This window comes from Didymella exigua (genome assembly GCF_010094145.1).
Source record: "Didymella exigua CBS 183.55 unplaced genomic scaffold M421scaffold_25, whole genome shotgun sequence".
NCBI classification, from domain to species: domain Eukaryota; kingdom Fungi; phylum Ascomycota; class Dothideomycetes; order Pleosporales; family Didymellaceae; genus Didymella; species Didymella exigua.
This window is the reverse complement of record NW_022984799.1, coordinates 139,798-161,256: the sequence shown is the minus strand read 5'-3', so window position 1 is coordinate 161,256 and position 21,459 is coordinate 139,798. Positions and strand designations below refer to the sequence as shown.

Here is a 21,459-nt window from a genome sequence, read left to right as displayed (position 1 = left end):
TGCCACATGTCCGGGTTGGAGATGAGCTTTGCCTCTTCGTACAGCTTCTGGGCGACAAAGTAGCCGTGCATGTACGGGCGCAGCAGGCTGGTGGTGCCGATGAGGTGGTCGAGGCTGAGCGTCTTGAGCTGGGCGGTGGTGAGGAACTTGAAGTTGTCGTAGACCTGGCCGGCGGCGCCGGCACCAAACGCCGAGGGGTCGCTGGGGTCTTCGGCCATTTCCTCGACAATGTTGTCGAGAAAGGCACACCATTTCGGGGCGGGGCCGAGCTGGGGGACGAAGAAGGCGTGCTGCTGCTTCCCCTCGTTGGCGGTGAGGAGCATGCCCGAGTCCTTGACCCACTCGACGTGGTTCAGGTCAACGGCGGGCTCGACCGAGGTCCACGGGGTGCCGTTGGCGGGGTCCCAGATCTTGATGATGCGCTTGTCGGCGGTGAGGATCTTGGGCTCGGCGACGACGTGGCCGCGGGAGCGCGTGCTGCTCTCGAGGTAGATGATGTTCTTGACCGCGAAGCCGTAGCCCTGGTCCTTTTTCAGCAGCGGCGTGGGCGACCGCACGTCGTAGACGTGCACGAGACCGGTCGAGTTTCCGACGGCGAGGTTCAGGCCCGAGCGCGGGAACGCGAGCGCGGTGACCTCGGAGCGCCCCTCGAATGCGTCCTGCGGCGCGGACAGGATGCCGACCCTGTTCCGCGACCGCGAGTCCCAGAACTCGACGGTGCCCAGCGATGTGCCAAAGGCCAGCAGGTTGTGGCTGTCCTCGGCAATGGCCGCCGTGTTGACTGCGCCCGCGTCGACGGCGCCCTGGAGCGAGGCCGGCGCCAGCAGGTCGTCGCCGCCGACGTCGATTTCGTAGCTGCGCATGAACCGGCCGACCTCGAGGTTGAGACGGAAGGCCTCGCCCAGCCCCTCGGCGTTGACGCCCACGGCCGGCACCAGACACTCGGCGGAGCGCCTGTCGTAGACCAGGTCGCGGCCGTAGCGCGGGATGCGGGTGGCGTGGTGCAGCCCTCCCGCGGTGTGCAGCTCGATGACACGGTCGGCCTGCAGGTGGACGCTCTTGGTGTAGTCGGTCGACAGCAGGCGGAACGTCTCGTTGAGGGTGTTGGTGTGCCGGGCAAAGGAGAGCGACAGGTGCGGCAGGTAGTGCGCGTGGATCTGCGGCTTGTACGTGCCCGTGGACATGACCCAGTCGCCGTCGTCGCTGACGCGCACGCACTGGCTGGCCTCGTCGAAGCCAAAGTCCTGCAGCAGCTCGACGCGGTTCGCAAACTCGGCGTCGTTTTTCAGGCTGCGCTTCCGGCGGCGGACGAGCCACTCGGGCAGCGGACGCGCCTCGCTGCCGCTGATGGTGTAGACGGGCACGGCCGAGTTTGAAATCTTCATGGCGGCGTGGCGGCGCGACGGCGTGGGTGGACGGGCGAGCGGGCGGGCGGGCGAGCGAGCGAGCGGTGCAGAGGGCCAAAAAGTTTCGAAGATGCTGCCGATGCGACGCTATCGATAGGGCTGAGCTACGCAGACGGCGGCAGACCCCAGCCCAGCCGCCCAGCCGACGACCAGCCGACCCACCTCGCAGCTTGAGTCTTGCGCGCGTGACAGCCGACGTCGCCGGACTGCTGCACTGTTGCATTGTTGCACTGTCGCATTGTTGGACCGTCGCATTGCTGGACTGTCGCATTGTTGGACCGTCGCATTGTTGGACTGTCGCATGGTTGGACTGTCGCATTGTTGCACTGTCGCATTGTTGCACTGTCGCATTGTTGCACTGTCGCATTGTTGCACTGTCGCATTGTTGCACTGCCGCACTGCCGCACTGCTGCGCTGCTGCACTGCTGCAGTCTTGCGCTTACTCATCGCTCCTCACTGGCTCGCGGCGGCCCGCCCGGCGACAGACATGCCCCAGCTATCGTCGACGCGGCCACACGATGCAGCTCTGAGCAACCACCGAACCACCGAACCTCCGCCCGCGACGCCCTGAGCAGCCACCGCGGCCACCGCGACCACCGCACCACCGCACCGCTGCACCACCGCACCACCGCCTGACCGCGCCGCCTGTGGAGCCCGACCCCCGCGGAGTTGATGAAGGCTCACGCCGGCCTGCGAGTGCACCCCGAACGCGAACACCACCGGAGAGTTCCATAGAGGGCCGCAGACCGTCTAATGGACTTTCCCGCACTCTGCACCACCAATGCGCACCTCATCGTACGTGGCGCGTCCCTGGGGCCAGACCTCCACCCTCACCCCCCCTCGCTGACCGACCCGCAGGGAGACTTTGAAGCCGTCGCATACCAGGCCTTCTCCGTCGCCCGCGACCCGGCCCAGCCCGCCCCGTCGCTGCGCCATGGGAGCCCGTCCGAGGACACGCGCGCCGTCGAGGCCGAGCTGCGCCGGCGCCGCCTCTTCATAGTACGCGATGCGACGCGGCCGTGGCTGTGGCTGTTCGCGCCGACCGCGACCACGACCACGACCACGGACGCGGACGCGCGCGCTGGCCCGGCCGACCTGCCCGCCGTCGACGGCTATCTCTTCCAACGTGCGTGCCTGCGCATGCCGCGTCGTTGTCGCGACACGCTGACATGCACCAGGAGAACAAGCCGGTCTCACAAAAGCCCTCGAGCTCGCACGCCCTCCGCTGTCCGCCCGCTACCCCTCCGCCGCCGCCCGGTCCACTCCGACCGCCAGCCTGCCCGGCGCTGCAGAGCACCCGCCGCCGCCGCCGCCGCCCGACTGCGTCGCCATCTACGGCCTGTTCACGTCCTCCGTCGTCGCCCTCATCACCCTCGAGCTCGTCAGAGAATGCGCCGTGACCTCGCTCAACTGCCGCACCTTTGTCTCTCAGCCCCTCCAACACACTCGCGAGTTGGGGTCCAGTCGCAAGCCGCGCTGGCTGACAAGCCTCGACCTGCACTGGGCCAGCTCTGGTGCGCTGGTCGTGTCCACTCTGACCGAACGAACAACCGACCTCTGCTGCCTGGGCCATGTCTCGTCGGGACGCAAACTCGACGCGCTGCTGGGCACCTGCGTCCGCGTCGCTCCCAATGGCATGCTCGCCAGGATCATGAGCTTCGACGACCCCCTCCAGCCCACCGCCGAGGACCCAGCACAGCGGCCCCGCCGGAAGAGGCAGAGACGCACCAACCTGGAGCAGAGTGTCGACAGGTGGAAAAAGACGGTCAAGCGGTGGCTGGCATGGAAAGGCTACTCCCTGCCCGGCCTGGACAACAGCAGCGCTTGGGTCAGGCTACGTACCACGTTCAATAGCCAACCAGCAGCCGCAAGCTCGCTCCTCCTGTGTTCGGATCAAGACGTCTTGTGGCCAATGGCGTTGTGTTACTACCATGAACCGTCCAGTGATGCGATGCCCACAGCGGCCGCTGATGGCCCTCCCACAGCCACAGACAGCGCTCTGCGCTGGTTCGAAACCGCCGACTCGCCAGGCTTCAGAGACCCATACCATGTCGCTCAGGACTGGTTCGCAGGCAAACCAGCACGGGACAAGGCTGCGGCACAGCGCAGAGCCAAGGCAGCCAAAGAAGACGCTCTCCACCGCAAGGACGGCGCTCTTCACCACAGGGACGGCGCTCTTCACCACAGGGACGGCGCTCTTCACCGCAGGGACGGCGCTCTTCACCACAGGGACGACGCTCTTCACCGCAAGGACGACGCTCTTCACCGCAGGGACGACGCTCTTCACCGCAAGGAAGAGAACCCCGGCCTCCACCCGTCGTCGCCACTAAACACCAGGATAGGTGCATACGGAGAGCTCCAGCCCGCCACCGGCGTCTACCCGACACCTCCAGACGGCGTCGCACCCGGTGCCTCCGTCTTTGCCGGCGACACCCCGAGCGTTGCCGGTGCCGCTTCAAACGTCATCCTCGCTCCTGGCGGTAAGAAGAATCCTGCCATTGCCCTGTCCGCCCCACAGGACAATGCCCAAGCAGAGACCCCGCAGCAGACTTTGACTTGGACCGCATCTGCCACGGATAGCCGTCACTGTACCGCCGCGGATGGCCGTCACTGTACCGCCGCGGATGGCCGTCACTGTACCGCCGCGGATGGCCATCACTGTACCGCCGCGGATGGCCGTCACTGTACCGCCGCGGATGGCCGTCACTGCACCGCCGCGGATGGCCATCACTGCACCGCCGCGGATGACCATCACTGTACCGCCGCGGATGACCATCACTTTACCGCCACGGATAATGACGATCTGTTTGGCGACGACATGGACGAAGACGCCTATCAAGAGAACGACATTGACGAGGACGATTTCGACTTCTTCGACCCGCCAAACGACGGAGACGTGGACATGGCCGACGCTCCAGCTACATCAGACGCAAAAGCCGACGTGGTCCTGGCAGCCGAGAAGCACGACCCAATCGCTGACGCCAAGGCAGGAGACAAGGACGAAGCATTCGACGCCACGGCAGAAGACAAGGACGACGCATTCGATGACGCCAAGGACGACGCATTCGTTGACAAGGACGACGCATTCGTTGACAAGGACGACGCATTCGTTGACAAGGACGACGCATTCGTTGACAAGGACGACGCATTCGATGCCCTGGCCGCGCTCGAGAAGGCGCTTGCCACCGCCGCCACGGATCAGCCGCCTGCAGATTCAACACTGGTCAAGGAAGAGCAGATGCTTCCTGCCGTTGTCGCCATCGAGCAAGGCGCCCCCAACCCCGACAGCGACTCGAACGGAGAGACACACGCCGAGAAAGCACCTCTAAAAGCACCGACCCCTCCGCTGAGCCCAAACAAGATCAGAGATGCTCTCAAACCATCGCCAAAGACAGCCCTGACCCTGCACATACCACAGGCCCAAGCCCAAGACCGAGGAAGCGCCTTTGGCCCCTTGTCTTTCAGCCGCAAGATGAGTGTCTCGGACGCAAAGTATCAGGATGGGCGGCGTTACGGCGCGCGTGCAGACAGTGAAGCAAAGGACAAGTCTCCGCCCGCAACTGAGCCGGTTCGGCCAAAGAGTCTGCGAGACGTTCCCCTGCTGACAAAGCTGCGATGCGCCGTCGCGGTGGCATCTGCAGGCAGCCTCTCCAAAATCACACCCTCCATCCAGGGTGTCAACGACGACTCCGTCTCAGAGTCGGATTCCGACAGCATGAGCTCCGACGTTTCAGACGAAGACGACGGAGAGCTACCGCCCGCACTGCCTACGTCTTTCACCGCTGGCTCCATTGTCTCAGCCAAGAGGAAACTGCCCACGGACGGCAATGCTACTCCACTGTCTGTGACCTCTTTTGCCGACTCGCTGGGCGGCGATCTGCTTGAGCTTCAGAACTTGCATCTAGATGACAACTCACTTCTCACCTTTGAACCGAGCAGCTGGGATTGGTCCCTGCTGAAGCTTCCTCCGCCTGTCGAGAAACCGTCGATTGGTTCTCGCTACACCATGCCACTGTTTCCGCACCCCATAGGGCAGGTACCAGACACACCGACCTCTCCTTCTGAAATGGGGTTTGACATGGCAGAAGAGAAGCCCCCGAGCGGGTCGGACAGCATCAACATTGCACAGATGGTCGCTGAGCAGATCGTCTCGGCAACGCTCGACATTCTCGGAGACGACTCGGCCATACCGCCGCAGTACGCCAGTCGACCCTCGACGGAGCTGCGCTGGGCTGCCGTCATCAAGGGCTTGTTTCCAAAGGCCGTAGACTGTACGCTGCCTGCGCTGGCTGCAGTCAACGATGTCTTTCCCGACATGTCGGCGCATCCCAAAGGCCAACAGAGGGTTCCCGCACGCACACCAAACGACCCGGCGGCCACGCCCGGCAGTCAGATCTATCCGATCAACCCACCCTTCATCAGGGTGCGTCGAGCAGACACCCCTTGGGACTTGCTTCCGCCCGCCGTGGCCTTTTGGGAACCACTCGGGCTTGCGCCGGTTCACGGGCCGAAGAACGTCGCCGCCTTTTGCATCTACCCGCACAGTGATTCGCTGAGGCCCTGCTTGGAGAGCTTCCTCCTCCACATGCAGCTCGCCTACGACAGCTGCAAGCTCGGCTCCCATGCGCGAGTCGAGACGGTGAGCGAGTACGAGAGTGGCTTGGTGCCTTGCAGGCTTCCCACGCCTGCGGCCCCGCGTGCCGTATACACGGCGCTACGAGATACGTGCATCCATCTGGGAAAGACGCTTGCTGCAAGACATGCTCACGTCCGCGAGACACTCGGAGAACGGCTGGATGCCTTTATCATTTACATGGTCGACCCCTTCGACAGCCCTTTGGCGCTTTGGGAGCTCTGTGCCTCGTTCTGGACGCTCTTCCAGACCTATGGTCAGGGGTCAGCCCATCCGAGTCTGCCGCAGAAGCCTGATCTCGTCTTGCAAATCATACCCATAAAGTACATTGCCTCGTTTGATCACCCAGTCATCCTGTCAAGCACTACCTACATCAACCTGGCACGCGAAGTGTACGGCCGCTGCCCACCAAGCACCGAACCCAACGACAAAACGCCGCTCCCCATTGCCTCTGCTCCAGCCTTCCAGCTTGAAGAGCCAATTCCCCGCAACGTACCGTTCAAGCTGCAGTCGGATCCTCCCCAGGACCTCCTCAAGGAGAACTCGTATATGCATCTGGCCTACGCCATCAGCCTGGACGGTGCGTGGCTGACCGCTGCGTGGACCGACAGCTGCGGCAAGAGCCAGGCCACAAGCACCTACCACCTGGGCACGCGTCCCTTCAAGGAGCTCGCGCAGGAGGTCTGGGCCACCACCATCTCCATCCTGCAAGCCCGCAAAGTGCACTGGCGCGTCTGCATCGCGCGCGCCGGCGTCATGGACCGCGAGGAACTCGAGTCCTGGGTCTACCTGATCTCGTGTCCGACTGTGCTGAACCTCTTCATCACCCTGCTCACAGTCGACACGAATCCAAACTACAAATTCACTCCCCCGTCCGCTGCCGCCGGCAGCCAGAGCATCCCCAACACGCCCGCTGCCACCCCCGGCGTCAGCCCGGATGCCACCCTCGGCCTGACGCCCGCCGCCACGCCCTCATCCGCAGAGCCGCCCGACCCAACCCAAGACCCGGACGCCCGGCTCGTCGACGTGACGGACGAGACGTGGGGCGTCATCCTCGCGCACCGCCTGCACAACAGCAACTCCACCACGCACTTCAGCCCCGCCCTCATCTCGGGCCTGCTCGTTAAGCGCGGCCCCAGCCCCGCCGCTGCCGGCGCCTCCGCGCCCGACTTCCCCCGCGAATACGGCCCCGTCACCGTCGCGGTGAACATCCTCTGGATCGGCGCCGTGGGCAGCACACGCGCCGCAAGCCCATTCCCGCCCACGCCCGGCGGCACCGAGTCCCCCGCCCCCTCGACCGTAGCGCCCGCCGCGCCGCAGACCCCCTCGCTCTCGCCGCCCCAGCACACGAGCAGCCTCATGTGGACGCCCACCCCGCAGACGCGCGCGACGGCCGAGAACCTGCTCAAGGAGATACTCGCGCAGTTTAGGGCCCTGGGCGTGCTGGCCCGGCTCAAGGGCGAGCGGGGCTCGCGGTGGGGCACTGTGCCGTGGCATGTTGGTGCCGCGCGGAGGGGGGTGGAGGGCGTTAGTAGGGTTACTGGGGGGCGGTAGGATTGATACCTTGTGTTTTGGCTGTTGGGATTGGAAAGTTGTGGGACGATGGCGTTGCGGTCTTGTGTTTTATCACGATATTAGCTTTTTTTTTAATGTAGTTGTAATACTTTTTTTTTTTTTTTTTTTTTTGTTGCAATGGGAGTGTACATCTTCAGCGTTACTATACCCATCTTAGCTTTCTTCAATGGACCGCTGTGTACTTTTCCATCTCTTCTTGTCTATCCTATCACCTATGGGATGTCTGCGTCTTTCTCTCCGGCGTTGGGTGTCCAGCGCGTCCGTGTATCGCGCGGGAACTGGGCTCAAGAGGTGTCGTTTGATGGCGGGACTTGGGCGTGAACAAAGGTCTGCAGGTTCTGCGCTGGTGCGCGGATGGCGGGGACTGGGGATGTACTGGGACGGATTGGAATGGGGGAGTAGCTGTGGGGTTCGTGAGGCTTGGTGGAGTGGATGGGCTGTTGTTGGGCAGTGCTCGGGGACGGGGTGGTGTCGGCTCTGCGCTGGGTGGTGACGGCTCTGCGCTGGGTGGTGACGGCTCTGCGCTGGGTGGTGGTGATGGCGCTGTTTGCGTTGCTGGAGCAGCAGCAGATGTGCGGACGAGATGTGTTACTTTGTCCTGCGCGTCACTCGTTTGTGACGCTCGTCGCGCAGTTCTTTGCGCTCGCGTGTCTGTGCGTCTTGTCTGCTCGGAACCCGCGTCTTACAGATATGCACATCGTCCGTTCAGAGTCAGCAAGCACTCACCAGGTTCAACACAGCATTGCGGGACCCTGTTCGGGCGGTCCTGCGTTGGCATACGGTCGGGCCAGGCCGAGACGACCCCATGGACGGCAGGGGATTGAGATGCAATTCATCACAGACAGGTGCGACGACTGCAACAGCCGGAGAACCGGAGTTTACACATCATATTAGCGGGTAATCCCGCCTTTCAGCTCTCAATGCCTAGGTGATCCACTCTCTTGCTCGCGCTGACTGCTTTGCCCTGCGATGCCGATTGGGCGACTTCCCGCGCCTTCGTCTTCTTGCCGCCTTCTTCGGCGGACGCGGAGGCGTACGCTTGTCCGGAGCCGTTGGCCAGAGCGTTTGCTGCTGCTGTTTGAGTGTCAGTGGGGGCTTGATTGTGGATGGGAGGAGGGAGGTGGTGGGAGCTTCCAGACGAAGTTGCGAGAGTGCGCGGCGGGGAGCAAGAGGGTTGGTCATCGTGGCAGTGAGGGCGTGGAAACGTAATGGGAGGCTGGGGTTGAGATGGGCACCGAAAGTGATCGGTGTGGCATTGCACGCAAGTGGGTAATTCGAAAGACTGCCCGCGTTGAGAGCTCCATGGCCGCGTACGATGGTTGCGAGAACGGCGAAGGAGAGATGTGCATACCCTGATCGTGCCTATCTTCGACGCTTGTCGATGAGCCGTCGGCGTTGGTGTGTGTCGTCTTCTTGCTTTTGCTGGACAGAACGCCGGAGAGCGCGCCGAAGATGTTCAAGTTCAGACCGCCGGATGCGCTGGCCTTGGCGTGATGCTCTTGTGTCTCGACATCGCGCGCGCCTTGGGAGGCCGACTGTTGCTGCACTTGCTGTGCATGGGCTTCTTTCTTGGTGAGCTCGCCCGACATTTTGTGGAAGATTTGATCGAGGTCGATTGGAATCTAATTAGTGGATTTTTGGTGTACTTGGGGCGTGCTCAAACGTGGAACACCTTCGCACTTGTACCTCAGCTGTCAGCATGGTGTTGAGTCCGGAACATGACGTCACACGCTTTCGCGGCTCGTTCCAACAGGTTTTCGGCGATGTGGTGAACTCGATTGGAGCCCTGGCAGATCGAAACCGACTGCTTGAGCGTTCACGGCTCTTCACATGTCACGTATGGAGTTCTCTCGCTCTTCTTGTGTTGCGGGTGGAGATGTAGGTGTGGGGGAGTGGACGTTAGTCAGCAATCACAATCGACGCAGGGTCTGAGATTGCCCGGTACCTTCTCTCGCCTCATCAACAAACCTACACTGGAGCGGGTACTGCACTCTCTTCGGGAGTTCTCCTGACACTGGAGCACGTTTAAGCGACCGGTCAGCGGACGATGGTGCGTGATCCTCACTGACGGGCAAAGTCTACGGTAGCCGTTGGTGGCCTGGTCCTCTGAAGATGGAGCGCGGCTTGAAGGATCCTGCGACTCATCTCTGGGAACGAGATGCAGTATGCGGGCGGCTGTAGTTGAAGAGTTGGAAGAGCAGGTGCAACTGGACAGTGGTCTCCGCATACCTCGGCAAAACGAATTTACCAGCTTCAACCTCAGCTAATGCATTGCAACGAAATCGCAGAGTCTGTACCAGCAACGTAAAGCAAGGCTAGGACTCCTTGAACGTCCACGTCAAGCACAAGACACTTTTTATCGACGCAGGGGCGCCAAGAACATCAGGAAATGCTGCCGCCAAGGTAAGCTTTCGATGGCAACGTCCGCTACACCTCATCTCATTCTTCCCCGGACAAGGGTCGCGTCTCGTATCTGCACATAAGCAAATAGAAGCACTCTGGGTAATCTCGTTTTCTCTCTTAATCGCTCAGGCATCCCATTGCTCAATACTTACAGCATGTGCAGCAGACTAGATGTAAGCTTCCCTAGGTGTTCCCGCGAGGTGCCTTCTGCGCTTCATGCACAGCATTGCCTGAGCGCCGCCCGCGGCATTTGCAGCCAGGGCATAATTTCCACTTCAGCCGCACGCCAGATGTAGACTTTCATCGCTTCAGATCTGTTCCTGGAGCGTTACTTTTTCCGGACACCGGTCTGGCCAGGGGTGAACGCCACATCAGCCTAGCGCCAAAACCTACGGACTCGCCCGAGAAAACGCACCACTCAACACCAGAGTTCGCCATCGCGAACTCGAGCCACACGCAGTCTCGACAGCTGTGCCGCGCCTTATGGCTGATTCAGCGGTTGAAGCCTCGGCGTTGCGGGTTCACGCCGCGATGTTCGTCTGGGATTGACGAACACTATGCTGTATTTGGATCAATGTGGGTGAATTTGGGCGTGGAAAAAGTGCGTTCCTGCAGCAGTAGCTGCGAGCTCGATACCCAAAGCTTCATGACACAGCCGGATATGGCGTAGGGTGGCCCTGCTTGAATTCGGCTCGGCATGCACGTGGAACCTGGCAGCCTAGCCACCGTTCGACCAGTCGACAATCCAGCTAGACACAGAGCAGTCTCGAAGTCATGAGTATCAGGGGCAGATTTACTACAATGGGCTGGACGCCCTTCTCCTTCCGTTCCTTAACGACTTGTACAGTTTGTTCGTGCGCGGTCTTGTAGAACCTCATCTACAGCCTCTCGTTTCTCACTATACCCTTAATCTAGTCACTCTTTACACTAATCACAATGCCCTCTTTGTCCGCCCTTCTCGGGGTTGGCGCTGCCACTCTTTTTTCCGTCGCTTCTGCTACCAAGTACACTCCCGCGGATACCTATTCCGGATCTTCGTTCTTCGACAACTTCAACTTCGTCACTGAAGAGAAAACCAACGGCTTCGTCAAGTATGTCTGCACTACTGGATTCCAGCAACCTTAGCTGACTCTATATAGGTATGTCGACCGCACCACCGCGCAGAACAAGGGCTACATCGGCTACGATGGAGGTGATGCTGTCTTCGGTGTTGACTACAAATCCAAGCTGAACAGTGCGGCCGGTGGCGACTTTGGTCGTGAGAGTGTCCGTCTTGAAGGCAAGAAGGAGTACAACAAGGGCCTCTTCGTCCTCGACCTCAAGCACATGCCTGGAGGTATCTGCGGTACCTGGCCTGCCTTTTGGTCCCTTGGTCGCGAGCCATGGCCCGTCAAGGGAGAGATCGATATTATCGAGGGTGTCAACCAGAACACGAACAACAACTTCGTCCTCCACACCGACACCAAATGCAAGGTCAACGGCCTGGGACAGACTGGCACCCAGGCCCTGACCGACTGCGCTCTCGACGGTCCGTCAAAGTCCACGGGCTGCGGCGTGACCGATGCCCGGGGTAGCTCTTTCGGCAAAGACTTCAACGCCGCCCAAGGTGGTTACTACGTTACCGAGTGGCAGGCTGAGGGCATCAAGATCTGGTTCTTTCCTCGTGGCAGCCAGCCCCGCAGCCTTCTCTCGGACGAGCCTGACACGACCACCTTCGGGACACCTGCTGCCAGCTTCCAGGGCGACTGCGACATCGAGAAGCGCTTCATGGACCAGCGCTTTATCTTCACCAACACCTTCTGCGGCGACTGGGGAGGCAATGTCTACGCTCAGTCCGGCTGCCCCATGTATCAAGGCTTGGATGGAATGGGTTCTTGCAAGAAGTATGTCGCTGAGAACCCTGAGGTCTTCAAGGACGCGTACTGGCGTGTTAGCTCGTTCAAGACATACAACAAGCGCGCTATCACAAGCTCCTCGTCGGTGGCTCCCAGCAGCACTTCTCACGCTTCGTCCAGCTCTGTCCAGGTTTCGCCCAGCTCTGTCCAGGTTTCGCCCAGCTCTGTCCAGGTTTCGCCCAGCTCTGTCCAGGTTTCGAGCAGCTCTGCCTACGTCTCGAGTAGCTCTGCCCACGTCTCGAGTAGCTCTGTTCATGTCTCCAGCTCCTCAACTCACGTCTCATCCTCCTTGGTAGCGCACAGTAGCTCTGCTCTTTCCAGCTCCACTGCTCACTCTTCTTCGGCCACTTCCACACCCTACGTCCCAAACTCTGTCTACCCCTCCTCGACTCCGGTTGCTTCTTCATCGTACTCTGCCGACGTTAGCAGCGCCATCTCTAGCAGCGCCGCGCACGACTACTCCTCGACCGTCTCCAGCACAGCATCTTCGACTCCCTATGACCACGTCAGCAGCTCTTCAGCCGCCCATGACTACTCGTCTGGCATTAGCTCGTCTGTCTCGGAGGCATCTTACGCCTCTGCTTCGGACTCTGCCTCGGAGACGCCCTACTCGCACGATATCTCTTCAACTATCTCCAGCGCATCCGCGTCGGAAACTCCTTACGTACGCGACAGCTCCAGCATCTACGCATCTGCCAGCTCCTCGTACGTCGTTCCTTCCGATGTCTTCAGCGTCTACCCATCCGAGACCCCATACAGCAGCTCGTCGACCGCCTACTCTTCCGAGACTCCTTACTCATCTACATCCTCAAGCTCCGCTTATCCTGATGTCTCGTCCCATCCCGCCGATAGCGAGTCCACTAGCAGCACTCCTGTCTATTCCACTTCTGCTCCTGACTATTCTGTCTACCCTGAAGGCGATGGCTACAATTATGGCGACAAGTCTTCGAAGACTCCGGATCCATTCCCTACGACCTCCGAGTACTCTACCATCTCCGCTAAGGTCAACCAGTACGATTCTTACCCAACTGCCTCCACCAAGTCTGTACAGTATGACAACTATCTCGTAGCTTCGTCAAGCGCTCCTGTGTATGGACACAACCAGCCGAAGCCCAGTGTGAAGTCCACACCTGTCTACAGCGACTACCCAGGACTTCCTAGTTTCACACCGCTCTACAGCACCTATCCTGAAATTTCAAGCAAGCCCTCGTACGATGATGACAAGAAATCGACCGATTCTTACACGACCACCGCCTACCAGACAACTTACGTCGATGTCTGCCCGACGGGTTACACAACTATCACCACCAAGGTCACTGCCATCCAGACTTCCGCTCCTTATCCGACAACCAACGCATACTATGCTCCTCCGGGCTTCGAGGTCACGACCAAGTACTGCGCTCAAGGCTGCGGCGAGGGCCCCAAAACTGTCACCGTGACCATTCCGTGCACGAAGTGCCAGGCCACCGGCGTGCCTAACAAGCCCGCCTCTTCCGCCCCCAGTGTTCCTTCAAAGCCAACAGATACCCCTAACAAGCCCACCAGCAACACGCCCTACACTCCTGCTCAGCCCAGCAAACCTTCCACACCCGAGGACTCCACGTCCAAGGTCACATCCACCAAGATCATCACTCTGACCAAGATCCCCGTCCCCGAGAGCCAGTACTACGCTACGAATCCCAGCGTCGCCTCCCCGTCTGCCAGCATGATCAAGTATCCCGACTCCGACTCGGATAAGAGCTACGCGGACAAGCCCGTTGCTCCTTCCAGCGCAGTCCACGTCGGCGGCGACAAGCCCGTCTACCCTACTGTTGTCGGGCACCCAGGCTCGAACGTCACTATCAGCTACGGCACTGCTACATCTATCAAGGGCGACAAGCCGACACAGACTGGGTACAAGATTCCTGAATTCACTGGCGCGGCGAGTGCAGTGCAGGTTGGCGGTGTCGTTGCGGGCGCTATCGCTGCTTTTGCTGCATTGCTGATGTAGAGACGTCTACTGTTAGTTGCAGAAGGAGGTGGTTCACGTGCCATGTCGTTCTATACTAGAGATTGGGGGGTGTCAATGTAGTTTCCAATCAACGCGGATTCAGTGCATTCAAATCGTGTCGTTCGGCAGGAATGATAAAAGTGATCACATATTGCGCTTGAATCGTGATGACGCCAGACCTGCGTGGCGCTTCAGGGAATGTCGGCGGTCTGAGATCCTTCAGGGTCTTGTCATGATCAATGTCGGCCAGTGTGCTGACTTCTTTGATCTATGCCCGTACTACTGAGACACTGCGGGTGACAAATATAGCTCCCAGACAGTTGGCATGTAGATGGACGGAGCCGAAGACGCGTCGGTGGGGTCTACTGGAGCAGTTCTTGGAGCTAGAGGTGAGGCACTTACTGAATGTAGTGTAGATGTAAGCTTTATCGAGGTCATCAGCCAGACAACATTCTAGTCCAGTAGGGCACATGGAAATATACGTGAACGCTGCAGATCACAGTGGGTATCTTATTGATCAACAAACTATTCATCCAAATGCTTCCTCAATCCTTCCTTGCCAACGTTTAGCGCCCTCTGTATCTCCTCTTCCTCTTCTCTCAGCCTACTCTTCCCGTACGCCAGATCGCGCTCCTGTTTGCGTTTCTCTGTCTGCACTCTCCTCTCACGCTCAGCCAATGCCTTTTCTCTCCTCTCCCTCTCCGCTCGCTTCTTCGCGCGCTCGGCGTCCTCTTCAGCAGACGCCGCGGCACCTTCCGGCGCAGGAGGTAGAGTCGAGATGTACGTTTCGACGAGGGGTTCGCGCGTCGACGTAGGAAGAGAAATATATCTGAGGTCTGTGAGGATGGCAGAGGGCAGGGTGTCAATCGTTGTCGAGCGGTTGAGTGTGGCGAGCGGTTGTGCGCGGAGCAGCGCTGATAAGTCGGATTTGAGGTCGGATTGGCGCATGCCAACGCGCTTGATGTGGTCGCGGTACAGCTTTTCCTTGTCTTTGTCGGGGAGCTTCGTATCCTTCAGTTCTGGCTCTTTCTTGAACTTGCGTCTGAACTCCGGCCAGTAGAGCTTTGGTGTTGCGTAGCGGTCGAGGAAGGCCAAGTACGGTATCCTGGGGTCGCGCTTCTGCTGCTTTGCCTTCTCTTCCTTCAGGTATTGCATCTTGTCTCGCGCCCATTCATCGAAGCATTCTTTGCGTGCCTTCATGTTTGGAAGGGCTTTGTAGCGTTCGTCCTCGTAGAGCGTGCCGTCTTCGAGGATCTTGCCCCATGGCGTGTACGGACTTATCCCTGTATCATCAAGAAGCTCCTTGAACAGAGCATTACAGTCCTCTTGTGTCAATGCCGGCTCTTCGTCCTCATACTCCTCAGCGAATTCCTCTTCGTAGCCAGCACCCATCTCCATCTCCTCCATTTGCGCCAACTGCCACGCCAGATCATCGTCTTTTGCTGCCTGAGCCTGTTCTCCACTCGGCTCCTTACGCTGTCTCTTAGATACGATCTCTGCCCCTTCGCCCTCATCATCTGTGATTTCGACCTCCTCATACTCTTCGTCGTTCTCCATGCCCTCCTCACCGTCAACTTCGACGATCTCCACCTCCTCTTCGCCCGCTGCCAGCTCTGCCTCGATATCTGCCATCGCAGTGTCCTCTTCTTCCTCGACGTCGCTGGGCTCTCCACGCTCGCGGCGCTGCTTCTTCTCGCGTTGCTTGCGATCGTACTCTACGACTGCCTTCATCACGTGTGGTGGGAACTTCCAGAAGCTCTCATTCGTCTCCTTGTTCCACACAAAACGCCTCCCAAACTTTGTCCTGACGAGCACCCACGGTGCACAGTTTGGAATGTCGTTGCGATGCTTCGGCCGGTCATCCTTTTCGCGTCGTCTGTCCGAGAAGTTGTTCTGCCCTCCTCGAAAGCCACCACGATGCCCGCCCCGCTGCTGTCCGGCATTGTGGAAAGCCTGTCTCGGTGCGCCGCCGAAGACGAGGTCTTGTATCTGCCGCTGTGGATCGGAAGATGGTTGCGCAGGCTGAGCGTTGTAGGTGTTGTTCTGAGGCGGAGGGATATACGAGGACGGCGCGGTTGGAGGAGTCGGTTGGAATTGAGGGACTTCGGCGACGGGCCGTGTGTATGTGGACTTCTTGGTCTCTTTGTTGAAGAAGTATGTGTGCCCTAGCAATGTTAGCATTCACCCATGACGCAGCAAAAGCTTATGTAGCTACCTGAAGGTGCCTTGTGCTCAGTCCAGCCTGCTGGGAGCGGCGGCGCAGGCGCAGGTGGTCGCGCAGGCAAGTCGGCCATTTTTCGACGCAGTGAAGCTCGAGGGACCCGTCTAGGCGCCTCCGGGTTGCCCAGATTGAAAAACGGAGCACAGGTTGGTGATGGCGGAGTGGAAAAGTGATCGGCCTTGGCGCTCGTGAATCGCCGCGATGAGAGCTCCAGGCACGAAGCTCATGCGCGTCAACACCAAGCCACCACCCCAGTTTCCCCGCCGACTCTCTCACCTCGCCCTTGCACACAACCTCGGAAAACCCCGTGAACCCATCAGATAGGCCGCAGCTATGTCGAGGAGATACGACTCCAGGGTCAGTGCCCCGCCACAGCCGCCGGCGCCATGAAAGCTAACAGTGCATGCAGACGACCATCTTCTCGCCTGAGGGGCGTTTGTACCAGGTCGAGTATGCGCTCGAGGCCATCTCGCACGCTGGAACTGCGCTGGGCATATTAGCAAAGGATGGCATCGTGCTTGCCGCCGAGAGGAAGGTCACCAGCAAGCTGCTGGAGCAGGACACATCCGCCGAGAAGCTGTACATCCTCAATGAGTGCGCACGCCATCCGACATGCATGACACGTGTGCTGACAGCGATAGCAACATGATCTGCGCCGTAGCAGGTATGACGGCCGACGCCAACATCCTGATCAATTACGCCCGTCAAGCCGCCCAGCGCTACCTCCTCACCTACAACGAAGACATCCCCTGCGAGCAGCTCGTGCGCCGTCTGTGCGATCTCAAGCAAGGCTACACGCAGCACGGTGGCCTCCGGCCCTTTGGTGTCTCCTTCATCTACGCCGGTTGGGACCCGCAGCGCGAGTTCCAGCTGTATCAGAGCAACCCCAGTGGCAACTACGGCGGCTGGAAGGCAACGAGCGTCGGCGCCAACAATGCCTCCGCTCAGAGCTTGTTGAAGCAGGACTACAAGGAGGAGTGCGACCTGAAGGAGGCCTGTGGGCTTGCGGTCAAGGTGCTCAGCAAGACCATGGACTCCACCAAGCTCAGCAGCGAGAAGAGTACGTACTGACGACATCATTTGGTTTGGCGTTGAGAACTAACAAAACACAGTTGAGTTCGCGACAGTAGGGAAGACCAAGACAGGCAAGATCTACCACCACCTCTGGGGCGCTGACGAGATCGATGCTCTGCTCAAGGAGCACGGTCTGGCGAAGCCTGTGGACACCGAGATGTCTGAGCAATGAGAATTACGACCTAGACGATACATTCTGGCGCAACGGGTAAGCCTCGATATGAAGCATGAGGCTTGTGGTGCACCAAAACAGGTGAGAGCCAGTGGCTTCTCGTAGCCAAATCCACCTGATGATGAACATGCCACTTTTTGCCTTTGGTGCTGTGTTGTCCCTTTCCCCTGTTTTGAGGATGCTAAGCTCACCACGTGTGTTGCTGTTGCCTCCCGTCCCAGTTGCGCTTTCCTTGTAATCTGATGTCATGCGTAGCTTCGCAACAGGCCACCCTTCATTCCCTCTCACTTCACCTCGGCCCACACCGAGGGCTCAATTACTCCGCTACATTGCTTATGCGTATCGTTAAGAGTAGATATCGCGATAACTCATAAGCATGGCTACTCCCGAAAGCCGCTCGAACAGCAATGGTGCGCTCAGTACCGGACCGTCACGCACGCTACTGGAACAGCTCCTGGAAGAAGTCAATGGCGTGACGTCCAGTCGAGCGGGGCTTACCGGAAGTTCTCCTCAGAGCCCAGCAAGTACATACTCTCGATCCTCTTCTCAAAGCTACTCGCCTTCTGTTTGGGTAGGAGGCTCCCCAATTGCCCAGAACGCTCGTAACGAGCTTCGAAGGGCCGATGAAGCTCTTGGGCGAAAGGCGTCCGTCAACGCTATTGACGGTGCGCCCGACGTACGCACCCCAAGACTGTGCTTGGACACGTCAAGCCTGGACATACAGGACACGACCTTACACAATGAGCAGGGGATGCGGTCCTTTTCCAAGTTCCAACGAACACCAGATCCCGTCAGTTACCCTCACGAGTATATGCAATACATGTTGAAAGGCAGCCCGCTATCGCCTGAGATACAAGGTCGCAACAACCACTCCTTACACCTAAAAACGCCTCCTTTGGGTAATGCGACACCACCACCCTTGTCGCCGCTCATCTTCAGCGATGTCTATTTTGATGACTCTTCCTCGTTGTCGCCTCAGACGGAGACTACAGTATCGCCAACCGATGTGCCCACCTCAGCTGCAACAGCCTACACAGCGGAAGAATTGCGAACACCCACTGGCGATGATGGTTGGAAACGAATTCCATATTTGACTTCTGGTCGCGGCTAATCATAACGCAGCGCTTAAACGATCGCACTACGTCGACGATTCGCTGACCGATGCGTCCGCCCAGAAGAGGCGCACGATGACAGTACCCGAGATTCGAAGTGAAGGATACTTTGACATAGCTGTTGATATTCCGCATGGGTTCATTGGTGTTGGTGGCGATAATCGATGTCTGCTTCGACACGAGACCTTCACTGAGCGAGCACCTACACCAAGGATGTTGACCGAGATGTCTATGAGCGATGTACAGCCCGGACTGTCTTCTTTCAGACCAACTGCTGCAGATCCACAAGGTCGACCAAGTCTAGGTCCTCTCTCTCAGAGAGTGTCTCGCGCTTTTACCAGTCCCCCCGAGCCGACAAGTCCTGCATTACCTGATACGCCTGCCTGGATGCGACCAATGCACCTCGTTGATCACGGCGGCAGGTCCGTATACACAAACATTCACGATGACGGGCCGATTCGTCATGCTCTGTGTCTGTGGTGTTTCAGAACTCACGGCAGCTTCCGAAAGGTGCACAAGTACGGTTGTGAGACATGTGGCCGCAAAGAAGTACTTGATAGTCACTATTGGGAGGACGATAAATGGCCTGAGGACTCCTCAGATGAGTCGAACTGCTCAGATCACTAGAGTCCACAGAAGACGCTGCTGTCTAATGACCTATTCCTTAACCCTTGATTGGTTTTGTTGTCTATTCTAGTCTTGACCAATTCAAACACTGCAGCATTCATACAGTTGTGTCTTTTACGGTATCCGACACTCCTATCTCCATGCACAAGCTCTTGCAGGAGTATGTTGATGCTGATATGACATCGAACTTAGTCACTTTTTGGTGCTCAGGATTATTGCCGGTCTTTTAACATACGATTGGCGATACCTGGTCGAACTGTGGGTCAGGGATAGCATAGCTACAGACCAGGGTCCCGAAGAAAAATCCCAGCCCACCTTCCCATAACCTTGAAATATTGGGGGCCCGCGAGTACCTACAACGCGATCGGTATGTATTAAAGAGCAGCATCTGACAGCGAGAAGTGAGTGACAACATTTCTTCTCGAGAGCTGATTTCTCGTGCACTGTACGCCATTTGGCTCACAATTCTCTGGTCTCCAGCTATGTGGAAGCAGCTCTTTCGCCAGGAACCTCTGTTGCCTCAACGAACTATCAATTCATCGATCGAGATACCGAGTCGTCGCTCACCCATACTATATGTGCCACTCGAGATTCGGCTATGCATCTACGCCTACCTCCTCCCTGACAGCAACCCAGTCTCCACAAGCCGAGCATTGCAGGCCACGTGCAAACAGCTCGACAATGAAGTTCGCCGTGAAGCCCTCAATGCTTTCACACGATCAATGACCTCTATTCAGAACACTTCGTTCAGTTCTATCATCACATTCTTTTGCGCGTCGCGCCTCCACGTCGAAGCCGTTATTCTCCTTCCCATGAACTTTTTGCTCCTTCCCACACCGCGACCACGCCCTCTCGCAACGACGCCCTTCGAACGTTCAATTCTGGCCTTGATTCAGGCTTTGCCTACGAACACAAGATCAGTCACACTTACCCTACAACCACACCCTGGCGCCACTACACCTGCCTTCAAAGATCATTTCTTTGAAACCTATAATCTCATCGGCAATTACTTCTCCCAAACATTCGGCGAAAGACGCGCAGGCCATGTGGACTTATCCGCCGTCAAAGTCATGGCTGGCGCACCGATTATCATGTTACCTATGCTCTGGTACCAAATTCGTGCCTGGAGGTGGACTTGGATGCTGACCTGGACATTTACCTGGACGCAGTTTCGGGCGCTCCAGTTCACTCAGGATGGAAAGCAAGATGCAACGCTGATCACGGGGAGTGGTCGTCTTGATACGCCGAGGAGGTGCGTTGTGTTTGCGCTGCTGAAGGGGGTGGTTGGATGCCGGTTCCGGAACGTTGATGTGAGTTTTAGCATGGCGTGATGTGATCGCAGGGAGTTGGGTACGAGCTGGAAAGTATTGGGGCTGTAGCTACGCGTCTTCTGTAAGCTCGGCCATATACTTCTCGGCCATATAGTTTTCGGCCACCCCACCACCACGTGTCACCTTCAATTGACGATCTATATTATCACAACCACTTTGTTAAATGGATACCCGTGAGTTTGCCATACAATCTGCGCTTCGTGATCTCAATTCTGGTGTTTTTAAGAGCCAGCGGCAGGCTGCTCGTGCGTACGGAGTTCCTCGATCCACGCTTCAAAGCCGCCTACAGGGCTGTCAACCTCACACGTCAGCACACTCAAATCAGCAGCAATTAACTCCAGAGCAAGAGTGCTTCTTAGTTGAGTAGATTCTTAAAGAGGATAAACATGCTCAGCCCCTATCCCATCCACAGGTATAAGAAATAGCCTCCCAAATACTTCAGATAAATAGAGACCACGCTCCGCTTGGTCAACTATAGGTACCCCATTTCATCGCCCGCAACCCGCAGGTTGCCTCTATAGTTGGCCGAACAATTAAGACAGCAAGGACTACAGGAGCTTAATATGAGACAATTCATGCCTTTCTTAAGCTATTTAAGTGTACTAGAATCAAGCTAGGTGTACAGTATGAGGATATATAGAATATAGATGAGACTGGGGTCAGCCTTAGGGTATGTACAAAAACTAGAGTCTTTGCTAGCTCGTCAAAGAAGAAGGCTTATATCAAATCCCTAGAGGATCGTGAGTGGGTCTCGATAATTGAGACGATATCCGCCACAGGCGTCAAGCTTCAACGCCTCATTATCTTCAGGGGCAAGCATCTACAAACCACATAGTTCCCAGCACAAGGATTACCTAATTGGCTATATACAACCTTAGAGAATATATAGACGTTAAATCAGATTACATTAGAGTGGTTACAGCGTATATTTATCCCTAATATTACTCCCTGCTAAGGCCAATAGAGGCTCCTTCTTGTGGACGGCCATGGCTCTTATGCCCCTGTTGACTTCATGTTGGC

At 58.0% G+C, this 21,459-nt stretch overlaps 9 protein-coding genes across 9 annotated transcripts in view; 6 read left to right on the top strand and 3 right to left on the bottom strand.

Annotated features, from left to right (window-relative positions):
• M421DRAFT_423211 (WD repeat protein) overlaps positions 1-1,534 on the bottom strand; it is a 2,416-nt gene extending 882 nt beyond the window's left edge. Inside the window, exon 1 of the mRNA XM_033593389.1 lies at positions 1-1,534. This exon is cut by the window's left edge and continues 882 nt beyond it. Within this exon, the coding sequence (XP_033446175.1) occupies positions 1-1,385 (1,385 nt within the window). The 5' untranslated portion in view covers positions 1,386-1,534.
• A 284-nt stretch (positions 1,535-1,818) lies between these two features.
• Positions 1,819-7,704, top strand: M421DRAFT_423210 (uncharacterized protein). Its single transcript, XM_033593388.1, is given in 3 exon segments — positions 1,819-2,532; positions 2,585-4,456; positions 4,469-7,704. 3 exon segments carry the CDS (start codon positions 2,160-2,162, stop codon positions 7,591-7,593), a joined length of 5,370 nt encoding a protein of 1,789 aa, XP_033446174.1. The 5' UTR covers positions 1,819-2,159; the 3' UTR covers positions 7,594-7,704.
• A 116-nt stretch (positions 7,705-7,820) lies between these two features.
• On the top strand, positions 7,821-8,698 carry M421DRAFT_227519 (uncharacterized protein). The gene has a single exon (XM_033588374.1). It carries the CDS (start codon positions 8,047-8,049, stop codon positions 8,506-8,508), a length of 462 nt encoding a protein of 153 aa, XP_033446173.1. The 5' UTR covers positions 7,821-8,046; the 3' UTR covers positions 8,509-8,698.
• Positions 8,525-9,203, bottom strand: M421DRAFT_68539 (uncharacterized protein; the record flags this gene model as incomplete). Its single annotated transcript, XM_033596528.1, has 2 exons — positions 8,525-8,688; positions 8,966-9,203. The coding sequence occupies 2 exons, from the start codon at positions 9,201-9,203 to the stop codon at positions 8,525-8,527; spliced, it is 402 nt and encodes a 133-aa protein (XP_033446172.1).
• Positions 9,204-10,953: 1,750 nt separating this feature from the next.
• On the top strand, positions 10,954-13,902 carry M421DRAFT_7429 (glycoside hydrolase family 16 protein; the record flags this gene model as incomplete). The annotated part of the gene is made up of 2 exons (XM_033597024.1): positions 10,954-11,108; positions 11,157-13,902. The coding sequence occupies 2 exons, from the start codon at positions 10,954-10,956 to the stop codon at positions 13,900-13,902; spliced, it is 2,901 nt and encodes a 966-aa protein (XP_033446171.1).
• Positions 13,903-14,427: 525 nt separating this feature from the next.
• M421DRAFT_68595 (uncharacterized protein) lies at positions 14,428-16,196 on the bottom strand (the record flags this gene model as incomplete). Its single annotated transcript, XM_033596535.1, has 2 exons — positions 14,428-16,067; positions 16,118-16,196. The coding sequence occupies 2 exons, from the start codon at positions 16,194-16,196 to the stop codon at positions 14,428-14,430; spliced, it is 1,719 nt and encodes a 572-aa protein (XP_033446170.1).
• A 163-nt stretch (positions 16,197-16,359) lies between these two features.
• M421DRAFT_227478 (proteasome subunit alpha type-4) lies at positions 16,360-17,557 on the top strand. Its single transcript, XM_033588372.1, has 4 exons — positions 16,360-16,480; positions 16,533-16,717; positions 16,765-17,183; positions 17,236-17,557. The coding sequence occupies exons 1-4, from the start codon at positions 16,457-16,459 to the stop codon at positions 17,367-17,369; spliced, it is 762 nt and encodes a 253-aa protein (XP_033446169.1). The 5' UTR covers positions 16,360-16,456; the 3' UTR covers positions 17,370-17,557.
• M421DRAFT_227482 (uncharacterized protein) lies at positions 17,493-19,218 on the top strand. Its single transcript, XM_033588373.1, has 3 exons — positions 17,493-18,045; positions 18,118-18,439; positions 18,492-19,218. Exons 1-3 carry the CDS (start codon positions 17,746-17,748, stop codon positions 19,106-19,108), a joined length of 1,239 nt encoding a protein of 412 aa, XP_033446168.1. The 5' UTR covers positions 17,493-17,745; the 3' UTR covers positions 19,109-19,218.
• Positions 19,219-19,556: 338 nt separating this feature from the next.
• M421DRAFT_423204 (uncharacterized protein) lies at positions 19,557-20,465 on the top strand. The gene is made up of 2 exons (XM_033593387.1): positions 19,557-19,989; positions 20,040-20,465. Exons 1-2 carry the CDS (start codon positions 19,591-19,593, stop codon positions 20,091-20,093), a joined length of 453 nt encoding a protein of 150 aa, XP_033446167.1. The 5' UTR covers positions 19,557-19,590; the 3' UTR covers positions 20,094-20,465.
• The last annotated feature ends 994 nt before the right edge of the window (positions 20,466-21,459 follow it).